Genomic DNA, 17,958 nt, shown 5'->3' with positions numbered 1-17,958 from the left:
AACACTAAATACTAACTAACGCTAACACTGACACACTACTTTTTTTTTTACATTTTTTCACAGAAAACATTAAACACGAATAATTTTTGGGGGGTTTTGTTTTTTTTATAACAATTAGTACCACTTACTAACTGACACGAACGCTGACTAACTGACAAGTGACGAGACTGACAGTGACGGATTGACACTAACTGACAAGTGACGAGACTGACAGTGACGGATTGACACTAACTGACAAGTGACGCGACTAAGGGTATGTTCACACGGCCTATTTACGGACGTAATTCGGGCGTTTTTGCCCCGAATTACGTCTGAAAATAGCGCCTCAATAGCGCTGACAAACATCTGCCCATTGAAAGCAATGGGCAGACGTTTGTCTGTTCACACGAGGCGTATATTTACGCGCCGCTGTCAAATGACGGCGCGTAAATAGACGCCCGCGTAGAAGAAGTGACCTGTCACTTCTTTGGCCGTAATTGGAGCCGCTATTCATTGACTCCAATGAATAGCAGCGCTAATTACGGCCGTAATTGACGCGGCGTTCAAGCGCCTGCACATGCCGGTACGGCTGAATTTACGGGGATGTTTTCAGGCTGAAACATCCCCGTAATTTCAGCCGTTACGGACCCCCGCCGTGTGAACATACCCTAACAGTAACAGATTGACACTGACTGCCAAGTGACGCGAACTGACGCTACGGATTGATGCTAACTGACGCTGTGGATTGACGCTAACTGACGCTACGGATTGACACCAACTGACTCTACGGACTGACACCAACTGACAACTAACGCTATAACGCTACAGATTGACGCTAACAAATTGGATAAAAAAAAAAAAGAAAATCTCCCTTATACACTGGGAGGTGTGTGGGGTCACACACTAGGAACAGGGGAGAGTGAAATTAGGGGTTGATTCTTTTTTCCACTTTGTGTGTGGCACATAACACGACACAGGCTCTGATCTCTCCAACTTCTCTTCACCTACTAAGAGATCAGAGCCTGTGTCCGGTATTTTTCACGCGCCCAGGGTGAAAAACGCACTGTGAATGGTGGGTCTGAACAGACTCACCAATCACCACTGCTATTGGTCCATTGCGGGTCGCATGGGGCATGGGACAGGGGGGGTTCCATAGTAACTGTTTCCGGACTAATTTCAAGTCCAGAAACAGTTTTCAACGCTTTATTTGCAGAAGCGATGTAATCGGTGGATCTGTCAGATCCGCCGATTACCTTGATCGCCGACATTGGACCGCTTTTACGGGTCCAATGCTGGTGACTGGAGCGTGTTAGCTGTCGGGAAGGGGGTTTTACCCGCCCCTTTACTGTTCAGACCCACCCATCAAGGCACTCGCCGGCAATGGCCACTGCTATTGGTCCATTGCCGGTCACATGGGGCATCGGGCAGGGAGGGGAGTGTCTATAGTAACAGTTTTGGGACTAATTACAAGTACCGGAACGTTTTTTTTATACTTTATCTGAAGAAATGATGTAATCAGTGGATCTGTACAGATCCACCGGTTACATCGATCGCCGGCATTGGACCGCTTTTACGGGTCCAATGCCGGTGACTGGGGAGTGTCAGCTGTTGGGGACAGCTGTCCTCCCCGTTCCCGGTGCACAGTGCCACCGACAGTGTGCACCGGGAACCACTCAGTAACTGTACGTCCTTGTGCGCTAAAACACTGGCCGCTGGGACGTACAGTTGCATCGTGGTGCGCCTAGGGGTTAATAACACAAGATACTCTATTGCATGGCAACTTGAATTCTGGCGATAGATAGATAGATAGATAGATAGATAGATAGATAGATAGATAGATAGATAGATAGATAGATAGATAGATAGATAGATAGATAGATAGATAGATAGATAGATAGATAGATAGATAGAGAGATTAGACTTTTCTAAGTTTATATTTGTAATATTTTGTTTACTACAAAAACATTTATTATTAATGTGGTATACATGGGCCATCTGGTGGAAACATTCCTGCTAATGATATGCCATATGAGCTAACAGATTGTAGGGGTGAGCTGTATATGTTAGTAATTCCATGAAAAAGGTAAAAAGCATCCCATGTAAGACCCTGACTTTCTTATATTTCATTGAGGCACTTAAGAGTTACTTGGCTTATGCTGTTTATTTTAAGTTTTCAGATGATTTACGCTTCCATTTTTAAACTTGGCTCATTCTAACAGAAAAAAAAAGTTATTAAACAAAACAGGTACAGAAAGTTAAGGAAATTTGATTAAAAATGATAGGTGTGTTTTACATGTTCTGTTCTGCTCAAAGAGGTTCTCTATCTCATTTTTTTTTTTTATACAAAAATATGACGAAAAAAAGACAAGTTTATTTTAGATGCTGTCAAATAAACCTCTGTCTTTTTTCATCATATTTTTGTCTAAAAAAAAAAATGAGATAGACATTTTTCATTTTATTTGGGCTTTAGCTGAGAATCTGAATATTCTGAGACTGGTTGCTATTGATACAGGGTCTGATAACCTCATTGAAAAGACTGGTTGTTAGGCAATGCATTTCTAGTTACCAGACTGTCAGACATAAATCAATTCAATTCAAAGAGAGATTTTCCCTTTGTCAGCCTATTAGTCACCTATATTACTCTCTCAGGCTGCAGAATGAATCAAATATTTTTAGATGGAAAGTGTTTGTATTTTAGTTGAGCAAAGAGAAAATAGTAATGGATGTTATCGTTCATAAGAACTAACCATCTATCTGTCATTTTCCATGGGTAAAGCTGCTGCAATATGTATACTCAACACGGTAAAATGAAAAATAAATATACAGTAAATATATATAAATACCATTAAGAGGATTGGCCACTTTTCTATAAGTTCTGCTAATTGGCCGTAACATAACAATTCATGTCACATAATAATAGTACTTGTTGTTTAACCTGTTTCTTTGGTGCCATATTCTGTAGTAGGGATTTAAGCTGTGCCAACTTGAAGGTGCAGTAGCAGTCATGTGATGTAGTCATGTAACCATTGCCGCCATAGCTCTCCCCGTTCATGTATTTGCATAAAATTCGTTGTTAAACATCTTAATGCTGGCACTGTTACTACGTGTCTCCTCTCACTAAGTGCCGCCCGGACTTTAGATCCATGGAAACAGGTTAATCAGCAGGTATTATTCCTATGTGACATTAATGGTTATTTTAAGGCAAATTAGCTAAATTTATACCTAAGTGGACCTCTTTAAAGCTCTGTTTTAAAAGCATCATCTCTTCATTCTGCTAAACTCTTTTTCACATTTCACATGATTTGAAATCATACTAGACTTAAAAAAAAAAACAGAAGTCAGTAGTACACGTGAATGTGTTAAACTTTGTAATATCTTATCTGCATCTTTATAAATTTCCTCCAGCCTGTCCCTGCCTACAGACTCTTCGTAAATGTTCAGCAACTGCCTTAATCTGGCCATCCACTAGAGATTTTAGACAGCAGAAAAGGCAGATTTAGGCCATTATTTGCCAACTGTCAGAGCCGACACCGAACTTGTGTGACAGATGCCGCCAAAAGACAGATATTTGTAGGAAAGTTGATTTGTTGTGTTTAATTTTTTTTAGTTGTTGTCGTGTGCAGTCCTGTAAAGTTTTTAATGGAAAAATCCGATCAATAGATGCCCAGATGAAGGTAGAGATTGACTGGCAATATAACTGATGACATTGTTGTCCAGAATGACAACCTTGACAGGCGAACCATAAATAACAAGTCCATGAAATCCATAATGTATGACCAGCTCGGGAATGAGCATTCCTAAGAACGCTCGTTTGGACAATTACTGGCCTGTTTAAACAGGGCAACAATCAGCTGTCAAACGAGCAAGCACTTTTTGACTGATCACAACGTTTATGTAGGCTCTAAAATTAACGTTGTTGACAGCATATCTTCCCATGTAAACAGGGGATGTGCTGCGCACGACGATGCACACTGTATGTGGACCAAACTATCGTATCGTCCCCATGCAGGGTTCATGTTAACGATCATTCGTCCGTATGCAGTAATCATCGGCCCGTGTAAAAGGGCCTTAAGTGCCAATCGACTTGTTGCATCATTATGGGCAGAAATCTGCCCATGTAAACCCAGTTACTAAAAAATCCATCTACTGTAAAACAGCAAATACTATGCATTTTAAAGAGGCTCTGTCACCAGATTTTGCAACCCCTATCTGCTATTGCAGCAGATAGGCGCTGCAATGTAGATTACAGTAACGTTTTTATTTTTAAAAAACGAGCATTTTTGGCCAAGTTATGACCATTTTTGTGCTTATGCAAATGAGGTTTGCAAAAGTCCAAGTGGGTGTGTTTAAAAGTACAAGTCCAAGTGGGTGTGTATTATGTGCGTACATCGGGGCGTTTTTAATACTTTTACTAGCTGGCCGTTCTGATGAGAAGTAACATCCTCTTCTCTTCAGAACGCCCAGCTTGTGACAGTGCAGATCTGTGACGTCACTCACAGGTCCTGCATCGTGACGGCCACATCGGCACCAGAGGCTTCAGTTGATTCTGCAGCAGCCTCGACGTTAGCAGGTAAGTCAATGTAGCTACATCGACTTACCTGCAAACGCTGATGCTGCTGCAGAATCAACTGAAGCCTCTGGTGCCGATGTGGCCGTCACGATGCAGGACCTGTGAGTGACGTCACAGATCTGCACTGTCACAAGCTGGGCGTTCTGAAGAGAAGAGGATGTTACTTCTCATCAGAGCGCCCAGCTAGTAAAAGTATTAAAAACGCCCCGATGTACGCACATAATACACACCCACTTGGACTTGTACTTTTAAACACACCCACTTGGACTTTTGCAAACCTCATTTGCATAAGTACAAAAATGGTCATAACTTGGCCAAAAATGCTCGTTTTTTAAAAATAAAAACGTTACTGTAATCTACATTGCAGCGCCGATCTGCTGCAATAGCAGATAGGGGTTGCAAAATCTGGTGACAGAGCCTCTTTAAGCACAACCTCTGTACCACCTAGGAAATCCCTAAAACTACATAGAAATACCCTTTATGTAAATCTTCATAAGCCCTGGTCATCGGAAAGTCTCATGAAAAATGGGACTGCTAGGAGTTATATCTATCTCTCTATCTATCTATCTATCTATCTATCTATCTATCTATCTATCTATCTATCTATCTATCTATCTATCTATCTATCTATCTATCTATCTCTCTCTCTCTCTCTCTCTCTCTCTCTCTCTCTCTATCTATCTATCTATCTATCTAATCTATCTATCTATTGTCCATCTGGTATATCACTTGCATGAACCACATGGAATTGAGTCCTTGGGCTGCCTTTTTTTATTTTTGTCTAATTGTATTTCTCTTTTTAAATTACAAGGCCAACGTGTATATATCATAAACAACCTTGAAACATTACCCTGGGGTTAATTACCACTTTAGACTTGCATTTACTTTTTACAATAGTTGACCCTTTCATACAGTAAATCTTCAACTCTGATTTTGTATGTGCACTCTTTCCTCTTTTATTAAAATATCTTACTAAGGTTATGACCATTTCAGTATATCAAATAGAACACTTAATAAATGCATTTAACATGTCATTCTGTGACGGGTTTAAACTTTTCTTATTAAAATCTGAGTAGTCAGTCTTAAGATTTCATTTGTTGGGTTTAGTTCACGGCTACTTTCTTGATTAAAACTATAGGAAATGAGACTGTACAGCAAACCTAATACTAGAGATTAAAAAAAATGAAAATGCAAGCTTTGTTAGGGATTGCTCACTTCTTTGAATTCTACATGTCATGTATTAGGGACTGCATGAACAGTAATTCCCTAATATATACTCAGACTAGAAAGTACTCCTAATCCAAACACGAGCATTTTGATACTAAACCAGGGAAGCCTGTAGGAAATCAAAATTTGCTGTGTCTTCCCTGCCAATGTCTGTTCTATAGCAATTTATGTCTGCAGCTTCATAGATGAGCAGAATACAAACTTCCATTAATAGTAGCCTGTATTTTCTGTTATGTAGATACAAATACAAGTTGTTATGTCTGCTGAAATATTTTTTTTTATATAGATATAAAATATTTTTCTGCTTTATTGTTAATGAAATTCCAATAGCAAAGGCACTGGGATTTTTTATTTTACATTTTTGTGTGTAGAAAATATTTTTTATTTTTTTTAGTTCTTAGTTTAAGAACCAAAGGCCGTTATATATATGACTTCAGTTGTTGCCAAAACTAATCTGGTGATATCTTTTTATATAGATCCTGCTCCAACAGTTTCTGTGGTAACTCAGACCCTTGTAACAACAGGAACAAGTACAGCAGATATGCCATCTTCACTTCTCCTTGAGGTGCCAGCACTAGCTGAATTCAGCAAGACGTGTGGTGATCTAAAAGACTGGCTTACCCTACTAGACCGTATAATAAAGGCTCAGATAGTAACAGTGGGAGATGTGGAAGAAATCAATGGAATGATTATTAAACAAAAGGTAGGTGTTTTTATATATACAATATAGGAGCTTTTAGACATGACTTAAAGCGGACCTGTGAACAAAGCTTAATTTCCTACCTCATGTCTTTGATGCTGTCACGCTGATGATGTCAGCGTAATTTGTATCCCAAACCGTTTTTTACTTTCCGAGTTATGATCCATTTTCTTTTTATGCTAATTAGGCTATACTAGCCAAAGGGGCGGTAACTGAGGTTTCACTGTGAAAGGTGTCTGTATTGGCTGTATGATGCTGTCCTATCAGCATCATACAGCTTCTCCCCTCTCCTGCACAGCGTAGCCTTAGCTTCTATTGCGAGATCACGCTGTCCAGAGAAGGGGAGAAGCTGTATGATGCTGATAGGACAGTGTCATACAGACAACACAGACACTGCCCTAAGTAAAACCTCAGTGTTACTGCCCCTTTTGCTAGTATAGCCTAATCAGCATAATAAGATAATGGCTCATAACTTAAAGAGAACCTTTCACCTCCCCATACGAGTGCAGCATGTAATGGGGAGGGCTGCACAAACCCTGGGGCACTTTACATTTTTTTTCTACATCCCTCCGTTATTTAGATATCGGTGCCGTTATATTTGGCATCCGATATTTAACTAACCCCCTGAACTGTCAACGGGGCATGTACTGGCAAGTGGGCATGTTACTATGGCTGTGACACTGTTCAATCAGTTATGGACAGTGTTACAGCAAGAGCGAGGATAGCAGAGAGAGTGTGCACGAGCGCACGCGTACGCGCTCACACTTTAGCTTTCAAGATCAGTCTTCTGCCAAACTGGCAAGGGGGCGTGACACTGCTATGGACAGTATAAGAGCTGTGGAGAGGAGAGCGCGAATGCGCGCTCTCGTCTCTTCAGCTCTTGCGAGAGATCAGTCTTGTACATTGTCTGTTGAACTGGCAAGGGGGCGTGTCTCTGCTACGGACAGTGCAAGCGCTCCCCAGCTCTTACACTGTTCGTAGCAGTGACACGCCCCCTTGCCAGTTTGGCAGACAAAGTACAAGACTGATCTCTCACAGGAGCTGAAGAGATGAGAGTGCACATGCGCGCTCTCCTCTCCACAGCTCATACACTGTCCGTAGTAGTGACAGGTCCCCTTGCCAGTTCAGCAGAAGATTGATCTTGAAAGCTGAAGAGTGAGAGTGTCCGCGTGCACACACACTCTCTCTCCTCACTCTTGCTGTAACACTGTCCATATATGATTGGACAGTGTCACAGCCATAGTAACATGCCCCCTTGCCAGGACACGCCCCATTGACAGTTCAGGAGGTTATTTAAATATCGGGCGCCAAATATAACGGCACCGATATCTAAATAACGGAGGAAGGTAGAAAAAAATGTAAATTGCCCCAGGGTTTGTGCAGCCCTCCCCATTACATGCTGCACACAGCTGCACATGTATGGGGAGGTGAAAGGTTCTCTTTAAAGTAAAAAACGTATTGAGATACAAATTAGACTGACATCATCAGAGTGACAGCACCTATGAAATGAGGTAGGGCTTTACTAAACTGGTGACAGATCCACTTTAAGTGAATGGTGAAATTGACATGACTAGGTACCGATGCATCAATAGAAAATGGAGGCCCGGAGTACACTCTAAATGTAGTCTCAATACATGGGCATACCAGAGATACAAAGTAACAATGTTCCGGAATCCATTGGAACCATAAACCGTATAGAAAAAAAAGTGACAGCATACGACGTCTCAACCCTTGCATGCTTGAGAAAGAGTTTGGCAAAGGTCATAATATTGTACTATACATGTTAGAGGGATAAATATTTTTCTTCTACACCTATTTGGATGTTGTCGCTATTTTTTTTTTCAAAGAAAAGTTCAAATGCATCATCATCAATATTCTACTAATGTGGTAAAAAGATTTCAATAGATTTATAATAGAAAAATATCAAAAACATCTAAAAAGTATATGTACCATACATGTAATTTAGAAGTTTTGATATACAGTATAAGGCCCCATGCACACAACCGTGCCCGCAATCACGGCCCGCGGGTACGGCCGGCCGCCGACTGACAGCCGCATTTTCGGGCCGTGCTCCCATACAAAGTATGAGAGCACGGCCCGCAAAATGCAAAAGAACGGACATGTTCCATAATTCCCGGGACATTTCCACGGCACGGACACCCTTCCGTAGTGCTACGGAAAGGTGTCTGCGTTCAATGAAAGTGAATGGGTCCATTTTTGCGGACCGCAGTTGCGGTCCGCAAAAACTGAGGTTTTTTACGGTCGTGTGCATGGGGCCTAAGTAGGCATCTACAGAAGTTTGTTTGTAAGTCTACAAAATATCCTGGAAAATAATGCCTACAATGTAGCATATTATTGTCAATGGCACCAGGGGACATCTTATATACAGTTTATTACCTTTCCACAGTTTACTGATGCCCAAAACCTGATTGAAAGATTGGTTATTATTAATAACTATCCTTTTTTCACTTAATATGTGAAATGTACCCATCTATAATACTATGCATCTGTAGTACAGATTAAATAACTGCAATAAAAAAATACTGTAGCAACCTTGGCACTGCAAAGGATATTGGAATCATAAATACAGAATCCATATCTTTGCACATCTCCACACTACAACATGCACATTGGTCACAACTCAACAGTTCATAAATGTTTTATTGTGTGGGAAAAACAGTGTGCTTCTCACAGGTTGTCAGAATATTTACCAGAATCAACTGATGGCAACTGCAATCTTTTTACATTCCTCATCATTCTCAGGTTTTTCTAGAGAGTTCTCACAACATTACATTATATCACCATTTAGCCAGTTACCAATAAATCTTCCTTAAAATAATTCTGTATTTGGGTGTATCTGAATTTTTTATTATTTAACCCCTTTAGGACGCAACCTGTTTTGGCCTTGTGGCACAGCCGATTTTTTCAAATCTGACATGTGTCACTTTATGTGGTAATAACTCCGGAACACTTTTACTTATCCAAGCGATTCTGAGATTGTTTTCTCGTGACATATTGTACTTTATGTTAGTCCTTTTTTTAGGAATATATTTTAGGCACCATGTCAGGTTTTAGGAGGTCTTGTGGTACCTAAACAGTCGAAACCCCCCCCCAAAGTGACCCCATTTTAGAAACTACACCCCTCAAGGCATTTTTCTAGGGGTATAGTTAACATTTTGACCCCACAGTTTTTTTTGCAGAATTTAGTGGAATTAGTCTGTGAAGATGAAAATCACCTATTTTTCTGTGGAAACATAGAATTTTTTCATTTTTACAAGGAATAAAGGAGAAAAAGCACCCCAAAATTTGTAAAGCAATGTCTCCCGATTATGGCAATACCCCATATGTGGTCGTAAACCGATGTTTGGACCCACAGCAGGGCTCAGAAGGGAGGGAGCGCCTTTTGGATTTTGGAGTGCAGATTTTGCTGGATTGGTTTTTAGTGCCATGTCGCGTTTGCAACGCCCCGCAGGGACCAAAACAGTGGAAACCCCCCAAAAGTGACCCCATTTTGGAAACTGCACCCCTCAAGGAATTTTTCATGGGGTATAGTGAGCATTTTGACCCCACAGGATCTTTTTTAGAGCTAAGGTGACCAAAAAACAACGATTTTGGCACTTTCAATTCTTTATTTCTTACAGCGTTCACCGTGCGCAATAAATTACGTTTTACTTTATTCTGCCGGTCGGTACGATTACGGCGATACCATATGTGTATAGTTATTTTTAACGTTTTGCAGCGTTTGCACAATAAAATGACGTTTCTATAAAATAATTTATTTTTTGGGACACGCTATTCTCAGCCGTAACTTTTTATTTTTTCGTCAAAAAAGCTGTGGGAGGTCTTGCTTTTTTGCGGGATCGGTTGTAGGTTTTATTGGTATGATTTTGGGGTAAATGCGACTTTTTGATCACTTTTTATTCTATATCTTGGGAGGGGTGGTGACCAAGAAATAGCGATGCTGAGATAGTTTTCCGTTTATTTTGTTTGCGGCGTTCACCGTGCGGAAAAATTAACATTATAGTTTCATAGTTTGGGTCGTTACGAACACGGTGATACCAAATATGTGTACTTTTTTTTAACGTTTTAATTTTTCCCTATAATAAATGACTTATTATAGGAAAAAAACAACTTATTTTTACACTTTTATAAAACATTTTTATTAACTTTTTTAAACTTTTTACACTTTATATTTTTCTTTATTAACTTTTATTTTACTTTTTACACTTTATTTTTTTGACCTGCAGCTTTGATCGCTGCTAGAATACATTACACTACCTAGGTAGTGTAACGTATTCCAACTGTCAGTGTGACGTCACAGTCACTCTGACAGTTGGTCTACGAGGATCAGCAGAGGCTGATCCTCATAGGCTGACATACATGGCAGACCTGGGGGCCGTTGTCTGGCCCCCGGGTGCCATCACAAGCATCAGAAGCCCCCACGATTGCATGGGGGCTGCTGATGTGCTACAAACCCGCTACATGCGGAGATCGCAATCGAGCCCCGCATGTAACGGGTTAATTGCCGAAATCAGTGGCGATGAGCCGCTGATCGGCAACACTGGAGTGTCAGCTGTCGGGGACAGCTGATCTCCAAGTTCCCGATGCACACTGTCGCCGACAGTGTGCCATCGGGAACGACACAGTGACTTCCTGTCACTCTGACAGGAAGCCTATCAGGACCAGCCGAAGGTTGGTCCTGATGGGCTTCCATCCATGGCAGACCCGGAAGCCATTGTTTGGCTTCCGTTTGCCATAGTAACTATCGGCAAACCCCACGATTTCGAACCGGGGTCTGCCGATATGTTAGAAACCCCCAAAATTTGGCGTCCTGATCGCCAAATTTAAGGGGTTAATTCGCCGAAACCAGCGGCAAAGGACCGCTGGTCGGCAAGAGTGGAGTGTCAGCTGTCGGCGACAGCTGACCTCCCGGTTTCCGGTGCACACTGTCGCCGACAGTGTGCACCGGGAAAAACTCAGTAACTGTACGTCCTAAGACACTGGCAGCAGGGACGTACAGTTGCGTCCTGGTGCGCCTAGGGGTTAATTAAACATGTTGTTATTATTATTATTATTTATATTCTTAGTATTATCTTTAAATAAAATAATTCTATTACGTTAAAGATTGAAATTTTTCCTTACATAAAAATTCTTACTATGTTTGTAAACTTACAATAACCTACAATATTTAACCCCTTCCCGCTTTGGCCACTTTTGACCTTCCTGACACACCCTCATTTTTCAAATCTGACATGTTTCACTTTATGTAGTAATAACTTCAGAATGCTTTCACCTATCCAAGCGATTCTGAGATTGTTTTCTCGTGACACATTGTACTTTATGTTACTGTTAAAATTTGCTCAGTACATTTAGTATTTAATTGTGGAAAAACACCAATATTTAGTGAAAAATTGCAATAATTAGCATTTTTCTAAATTTAAATATATCTACTTGTAAGTTAGGCAGTTATACCACACAAAATTGTTGCTAATTGACATTCCCCATATGTCTACTTTAGATTGGCATCTTTTTTTTGAACATCCTTTTATTTTTCTAGGACGTTACAAGACTTAGAACATTAGCAGCAATTTCTCACATTCTCAAGAAAATTTCAAAAGGCTATTTTTTCAGGGACCAGTTCAGTTGTGAAGTGGCTTTTAGGGCCTTATATATTAGAAACCCCCAATAAGTCACCCCATTTTAAAAACTTCACCCCTCAAAGTATTCAAAACAGCATTTAGAATTTTTTTTAACCTTTTAGACGTTTCACAGGAATTAAACCAAAGTAGAGGTGAAATTTACAAATTTCATTTTTTTTCCAGAAATTTATTTTTAATAAAAAAAAATTGTAATACAATGTTTTACCAGAGAAACACAACTCAATATTTATTGCCCAGGTTCTGCAATTTTAGTAAATATCCCACATGTGGCCCTAGTGTGATACTGGACTGAAGCACAGGCCTCAGAAGCAAAGGAGTACCTTGTGGATTCTAGGCCTCCTTTTTATTAGAATATATTTTAGGCACCATGTCAGATTTGAAGGGCTGTTGCAGTCCCAAAACTGTGAAGATGCCCCAAAAGTGACCCCATTTAGGAAACTACACACCTTAAAGAAATTATTTAGGGGTATAGTGAGCATTTTGACCCTACATGTTTATTGCAGAAATTATTGGAAGTAGGCCATGAAAATGAATATCTACATTCTTGCAAAGAAAATGTAGGTTTAGCAAATGTTTTCTCATTTCCACAAGAACTAAAGGAGAAAAAGCACTGCAACATTTGTAAAGCAATTTCTCCCGAGTAAAACAATATCGCACATGTGGTCATAAATGGCTGTTTGGACACACGGCAGGGCTTAGAAGGAAAAGAGCGCCATTTGGCTTTTAGCAGGAATAGTTTGTGGAGGCCATGTCGCATTTGCAAAGCCCCTGAGGGGACAAAACAGTAGAAACCCCCCACAAGTGGACCCATTTTGGAAACTACACCCCTTGTGGAAATTATCTAGGGTTATAGTGAGCCTTTTGACCCCGCAGGTTTTTTTGCAGAAATTATTGGAAGTAGGCCGTGAAAATGAAAATCTACATTTTTTCAAAGAAAATGTAGGTTTAGCTAATTTTTTCTCATTTCCGCAAGGACTAAGGGAGAAAAAGCACGACTTAGAAGGGAAAGTATATAAAAGAGTATCCGGCACACCAATTTTGAAACAAAGGTATTTTTTTATTTTGTTTTTGTTTTTAATGCCAGTGGCAGAGTGCGACGTTTCGGTCTAGGTGACCTTCATCAGGCACTGAGCCGTGCTGTGAAACTGAATTGACGAGCGCTAGTGGTGCTGATAGCGGCTGGCCGCTGTATCATGGCGCTCAAAATAAAAAAATACCTTTGTTTCAAAATTGGTGTGCCGGATACTCTTTTATATTTATGTTTGGGTTGGGCCCCTATCCGTGCAAAACCTCACCCTTCCACGTATCTGGTGCTATCTGAACCTATACACAATTAGAAGGGAAAGAGCGCCATTTGGCTTTTGGAGCTCAAATTTAGCAGGAATGGTTTGCGGAGGCCATGTCGCATTTGCAAAGCCCCTGAGGGACCAAAACAGTGAAAACGCCCAAAAAGTGACTCCATTTAGGAAACTACACCCCTTGAGGAATTCATCTAGGGGTGTAGTGAGCATTTTGACCCCACAGGTGTTTCATAGATTTTATTAGAATTGGGCAGTGAAACTAAAAACATCCTTTTTCTTCAATAAGATGTAGATTTAGCAAAAAAAATTTAATTTTCTCAACAAATAAATAAAAAAAAGAACCCCAACATTTGTAAAGCAACTTCTCTGGAGTATGGAAATACCCCATATGTGGTCATAAACTGCTGTTTGGGCACACGACAAGGATCAGAAGAGAAAGCGCGCCATTTGGCTTTTGGAGCACAGATTTTGCTGGATTGGTTTCTTGACACCCTGTTGTTTTTGCAAAGCCCCTAAGTTACCAGTACAGTGGAAACTACCTAAAAGTGACTCCATTTGGGATACTAAACCCCTTGAGGAATTAATCTAGGGGTGTAGTAAACTTTATCACCCCACAGGTGTTTCATAGATTTTATTTGAATTGGGCCGTGAAAATAAAAGTTAGATTTTTTTTCCAATAAGACGTAGTTTTAGCACAAAATTTTTCATTTTCTCAAAAAATAAAGGAGAAAAAGAACCCCAACATTTGTAAAGCAATTTCTCCAGAGTACGGCAATACCTCATATCTGGTCATAAACTGATTTTGGGCACACGGCAGGGCTCAGAAGGGAAGGAGCGCCATTTCGCTTTTGGGGTGCAGATTTTGCTGGATTGGTTTCTGGTCGCTATGTGGCATTTGCAAAGCCCCTGTCGGACCAAAACAGTGGAAACCGGGGGCGTGGCTTGGCTGTTGATCCGAATGGCCGCGTGATTACAGAGCTCCTGCACCTTACAATATAATTAAGCGACTATAGCCTCGAAACCGGCAAGGACACTATCAGGAGTTAGTTCACTGAAGCGAGCGGAAAACACAGCAGACATGCCGAGACGTCGGAAGCCCGTACCGAGACCCGCTAAGCTCATGGACTTCTTCCCTCCTCGCCCTGCAGACGATACACAAGATGGAGGAGACACATGCTCCCTGACTGGCTCCCTTACCTCTGAGCCGCTCCGCACTCACCATCGCGACTCCACACTGCGGCGGTTACACAGAGGAGAAGTGCCTCTGTCCCGGCACTAGCTCCTCCACTCTCTGCTGTCAATGCGATCACAGACAACCGGGGTCTTCCTGCAGCAGACTTCACTCCTTCGGGACGTCGTGGGCGCCATCTTCCATCTACATCACCTGACTCAGCATCCTCCTCACCGCCATTGCTGAGTTCCAGGAGCCCGCCACAACAGAAGCAGAGACTGCTCCGTCCGACATCATCATCAGCCCAGGTAGGAGAATGTGTACCCCCTGTGGCTCTTATCTCAGATGAAAACAACTTAGATGACCTGCCCTCCTCAGCTAACTTAGTTACAGAGCTCGAAATGAAGACCATGCTTCAGGCTCTTAGCACCTCCCTGCAAGCAGGCTTTGCTAAAATGCTTCATCCCTTGTCAACGGCAGTGCAAGATGTAGAGATCAGAGTCCAACATGGCGAATCTAAAATCAGCGAATTTGTTACATCTCACAATGATTTGATTGATGCACATTATTTCCTTGAAACAGACGTCTCTCAGATAAAAGCCAAAATGGCTGATCTAGAAGATAGATCCCGTAGGAACAATGTAAAGATTAGAGGGATCTCTGAGGATGTTGCGGCACCTGATTTACTTAAAGGGAATGTGTTGCCAGCAAAACATGTTTTTTTTTTTTTAATTAAACATTTAGTGTGTAGGTGATTAAACATTGTTCAAATTTTTTTTATTTTTTTTACGAGTCAGGAAATATTATAAATTAGATGCTAATTTATAATATTTCCCATTGCTGGTCAATAGATGGAGCTATTCCCAAAATTGCAGCATTGCATGTGGTAAAGCAACCACATTGCTTTTTGCTGCAAAATTTGGAAAAAAGCACTCGCTCTAGTGAGCTCTGAGAATCCCCCCCTCCTTTATCCTGGCTAGTGCCGAGATAAACGAGGGGTTTGAACGGTCTAACCTCCTACACTGTGTGTCGCCATTTTTTGAGCTAACACACAGTGTAGTAGGTTTACATACAGTAGTAAACACACACAAACACGAACATACATAGAAATCTCTTACCTGCTCCTGCCGCCGCGGCTCCCTCTGGCCCGTCCGCTCCGTCTGCTGCTGGTCCAAGTGCACAAGTCCGGAAGCCGCGACCGGAAGTAGTAATCTTACTGTCCGGCCGCGACTTCCGGTCCACAGAAAAATGGCGCCGGACGGCGCGCATTTCAAATTGGACTGTGTGGGAGCGGCGCATGCGCAGTTCCCACACAGACGGCGTACACAGAAGTGGATGGGACGGAACCCGTTCGCAGTCCCTATGGGACTGTGGCTGCCGTATTCCATGTCTGTATGTGTCGTTAATCGACACATACAGAAATGGAAAAAAAAATGGCAGCCCCCATAGGGAAGAAAAAGTGTAAAAATAAGAAAAAGTAAAACACAAACACACAAATAAATATAAACGTTTTTAATAAAGCACTAACATCTTTAACATATTAAAAAAAAAATTGTGATGACACTGTTCCTTTAAGTATGTGCAAGACTTCATTAAAACCATGCTTCCTGGATGTACTCCGAGAGATATCATCATAGACAGAATTCATAGACTTCCAATACCGAAACATCTTGCAGATGATGTTCCGTCCGACGTCTTAGCCCGCATTCACTTCTACCACATTAAGGAGCAGTTAATGACATCCCTCAAGAGAAAAGATGCTACACCATCACAATACAGCATGTTAACAATTTTCACGGATCTCTCAGCTGTGACGTTACAGCTGCGAAGGCAGTTGGCCCCACTCACTAGTGCCCTACGGGATAACAAGATCTTGTACCGCTGGGGATTCCCGGTTCGCTTACATATCCATCGTAACAACTCTCTACATGTGATTCGGAACCTTTCAGAGGGAGCAGTCCTATTGAAAACATGGGACATACCAGTACACCTACAAGCTCAATCATCTAAACACCCTCCTCAGATTACCGGAAACCACACAAGCGTTAAGAGAACGGATCTGTGTCTCTTTTGTCTCCTCCATTCCTGCCGGTCCTTGAGATGGAAGAATCTCCTTCACCAAAGTCTAGTCCGAGGCTTTGCTACAATTGGTGCAGTTGCGGTCACCTTGGCCTGACATCAAGCTGACTGTCTTTTCCCCCATTCTGGTGAACAGTTTCATCTGTTCATGGTTTGTGCTAGATTTGTTTAAAATCTATTGTTTATTGTTCTTATCTCTCTTATAGTTTTGTGCTAGCAACAGGTACATCAGTTGTAATGATAGTCAGAAGAGATTGACTGAGCTGACCACACTTTATACATGTAAAGGGGATAACACACTAATACCTCTTAACAAAGTGCAATTCACCGCACTTCTCTACCTTCTTAAGAGGGTGCATATGTGGCAAGAATCTAAATCTATAGCATGTGATATTCTATGTGTTCAAGAAACACACTTACTGCAAACAGATGCGAATCGCATAAACCACTATTTATTCCCTCACATATTTCAATCCCACTTTACGACCAAATCTAGGGGTGTTTTAATTGCTGTAAAAAACTCGGTAGCTTTTCACTAGGTCCAGGCCCATATCGACCCCAATGGCAGGTTCATTATACTAATCTGTATGATTAACAATATAACATATACAGTGGTAAACGTTTATGCTCCCAACCGACACCAAATTCGTTTTCTCCATAAAATATTCCAACTAATAAACAAATTTCGTCAAGGGAAAGTGATAATCTGTGGGGATTTCAACGCCATAGCTGATGCCTCTCTGGATACCACGAATCCCACCCGTCAATCACAAGCACAGCTTGGATCTTTGGTGGGGAAACAAGAGTTATATGATGTCTGGCGGGCTCAGTACAGTGCAGAGAGAGATTATTCTTTCTACTCCCCAACCCATAATAGTTACTCCCGCATAGATATGTTTCTCGTGGACAAAGACTTGCTTTTTCTACTAAAAGTTCTTCCATAGGGACTATTAAGTGGTCTGATCATGCGGCAATAACCTTGATCCTTGAGGAAAGCAATATGTCCAATCCTACCTACCTCAGGAGATGCAACCCTTTTTTACTGTCCCATTTAGAACATAAACAAACTATTGTTAATGACCTCCGAGAATACTTCCAACAGAACGATAATTCCCAAATTAATGATTTCACCCTCTGGAACGCCCACAAAGCCTTTATTAGAGGAACTCTTATTCGCTTAGGACATATAGTGAAAAAACAGAGGTTAGCTTTAATTTCTTCCCTTACAGAAGAAATCCGCTCCTTAGAAACCCAAAATAAAACTACGCAGA

At 41.2% G+C, this 17,958-nt stretch overlaps 1 protein-coding gene across 7 annotated transcripts in view; it reads left to right on the top strand.

The window, feature by feature from the left end:
• The window catches only part of DMD (dystrophin), a 2,416,993-nt gene that overhangs the window by 1,597,548 nt on the left and 801,487 nt on the right, over positions 1 to 17,958 (top strand). For all 7 annotated transcript variants that reach the window (XM_075852742.1, XM_075852740.1, XM_075852736.1 and 4 more), the window contains one exon: positions 6,253 to 6,479. In XM_075852742.1, coding sequence (XP_075708857.1) covers positions 6,253 to 6,479 — 227 coding nt within the window. The remainder of the gene's footprint in view (positions 1 to 6,252; positions 6,480 to 17,958) is intronic.

Source organism: Rhinoderma darwinii, chromosome 2 (assembly GCF_050947455.1).
Source record: "Rhinoderma darwinii isolate aRhiDar2 chromosome 2, aRhiDar2.hap1, whole genome shotgun sequence".
Lineage (NCBI taxonomy): Eukaryota > Metazoa > Chordata > Amphibia > Anura > Rhinodermatidae > Rhinoderma > Rhinoderma darwinii.
The sequence above is the reverse complement of the archived record's forward strand: the minus strand, read 5'-3'. Positions and strand labels throughout refer to the sequence as shown.